Raw genomic sequence first — 2,284 nt, 5'->3', positions numbered from 1 at the left:
GGAGAAGCCCTTTTAGAAAAGACATATCCAAAAGCATATGCAATATTGGAGAGGATGGCAGTCAACAATTATCAGTGGCCTGTAGAAAGATCAAGTTCAACACCAAAGAAGGCTGCTGGAGTTTTGGAACTCGATGCTGTAACAGCACTGTCAGCACAGATTTCAGCTTTGAACAACTCTATCAAGAAGCTGAGTCTGTCTACTGAAGCAAAAGCACAACCAGTCAATGCCATAACTGATGTTATATCATGTGTTTTTTTGTAATGGTCCACATGTTTATGATAATTGTCCACAAAACCCTCAATCTGTTTGTTTTATAGGTAATTACAATAGGAACAACAATCCATATTCAAATACCTACAATCCCGGATGGAGAAATCACCCAAATCTTTCTTATTCTCAAGGACAACATCATGGGCAATAGCAAGGACAACAACAAATGTCCTCAGATACAGCAGGAAGGTCATATAAAGCTCCTTACCCTCCTGGATTCACGCAACAGCAGCAACATCCTAGACAGCAAGCTGATACATAAAGTACGCTAAAAAGTATGCTGAAAGATTACATGACAAGGAGTGATGCTATAATTCATAATCAAGCAGCATCAATCAAAAATTTGGAGACTCAAGTAGGTCAATTGGCAGAAGCACTTAGAAGCAGACCTCAAGGAGCCTTGTCAAACAATACTGAAGTCCCAAAGAAGAATAAAGAAGAACAGGTCAATGCTATATCATTACGGAGTGGTAAAGCCGTAGATGAACCAGAAATCATAAAGAATTACCATGAGCAGAAGCAGAAAGCATCGAATCAGCATGAAGAAGATAAAGTTGTTGAAGAGGAGGAAAATCATGATCAACCTAAAGAACCTCAAGTTGCTGGCACTGAGAATACTGCTATAGCAAAACCACAGCAAGGTCAGACTATCAGCAAAACAACAAGACCACCACCTCCCTTTCCTCAAAGATTGCAGAAGCAAACTAATGACAAGCAATACAAGAAGTTCCTTGATGTTCTAAAACAATTGCATATTAATGTACCCTTGGTTGAAGCACTTGAGCAAATGCCAAGTTATGCAAAATTTATGAAGGACATTTTGGCAAAAAAGAGGAAGCTGGAGGAATATGAGACAATAGCTCTCACCCAAGAAAGTAGTCAATACTACCTCAACAAGTTACCACCAAACCTTAAAGATCTAGGAAGTTTTACTATTAATTGTACTATTGGTAACCAATATGTAGGCAATGCATTATTAGATTTAGGTTCAAATTTGAACCTTATGCCTAAAAGTATTTTCAGAAAGCTTGGAATAGGAGAAGCACGTCCAACCACTATCCGTTATTGATGGTTGATAGATCATTGACTTATCCAGAAGAAAAAATTGAAGATGTGTTGGTAAGAGTGGATAAGTTTATTTTTCCTGCTGACTTTATTGTTCTTGACTTTGAAGCAGATAGGGAAGTACCCATTATTTTGGGAAGAGCATTCTTAGCCACCGGACGAGCAGTCATTGATGTTGAGAAAGGAGACTTGACTATGAGAGTCAATGATGAGCAAGTTACATTCAATGTACTCAAAGACATGAAGTATCCTGAACAAGTGGAAGAATGCGCTAGCATGGACACTATTGATGCAGTTCTGCTACAGAACCTCAAGCAGCAAACAGAGATAGAACCACTGAATGTTGCTATAGCAAAGGAATGTGCAGAAGATGAAGAAGAAATGAAAGAGTGCCTTGCATGGATGGAGTCCCAACCAATAAGACCTTACAATGAGAGACACTTTGAGACTCTTGGAGAAAGAGTGATAAAGACACTTAAGCCATCTATAGAAGAACCTCCAATCCTTGAGCTCAAACCACTGCCCCAGCATCTTAAATATGCATATTTAGGAGATGAAAATACTTTACCTGTTATTATTTCATCTTTTCTCTCTGATGCAGAAATGGAGCAGTTGCTACAAGTACTAAAAGAGCATAAAACAACCCTCGGATGGAGCATTGCAGACATAAAAGGAATCAGCCCTACATTCTGCACACATAAAATATTGCTGCAGGAAGGCTACAGCAGCACTGTTCAGCCTCAAAAAAGGCTGAATCCTATGATGAAGGAAGTTGTCAAGAAAGAAGTGATTAAATGGCTTGATGCAGGAGTAATATACCCCATTTCAGATAGCCAATGGATAAGTCCTGTGCAATGTGTACCAAAGAAAGGAGGAATCGCAGTTGTGAAGAATGACAAAAATGAGCTTATACCAACAAGAACTGTGACCAGATGGAGAATATGCA

General features: G+C 39.0%; 1 protein-coding gene across 1 annotated transcript; it reads left to right on the top strand.

Annotated features, from left to right (window-relative positions):
* Window positions 1-565: 565 nt before the first annotated feature.
* LOC133300094 (uncharacterized) lies at window positions 566-1,342 on the top strand. Its single transcript, XM_061499592.1, has one exon. The coding sequence runs from the start codon at window positions 566-568 to the stop codon at window positions 1,340-1,342; it is 777 nt and encodes a 258-aa protein (XP_061355576.1).
* Window positions 1,343-2,284: the final 942 nt, after the last annotated feature.

This window comes from Gastrolobium bilobum, unplaced genomic scaffold (assembly GCF_033153095.1).
Source record: "Gastrolobium bilobum isolate Gb01-03AN ecotype WA unplaced genomic scaffold, APGP_CSIRO_Gbil_v1 utg57927, whole genome shotgun sequence".
Classification (NCBI taxonomy): Eukaryota; Viridiplantae; Streptophyta; class Magnoliopsida; order Fabales; family Fabaceae; genus Gastrolobium; species Gastrolobium bilobum.
This window is presented reverse-complemented; position numbering and strand designations above follow the sequence as displayed.

Excerpts from the sequence above, each read along its gene's own strand:
- LOC133300094 (XM_061499592.1), top strand. The coding sequence starts at position 566 with ATGACAAGGAGTGATGCTATAATTCATAATCAAGCAGCATCAATCAAA.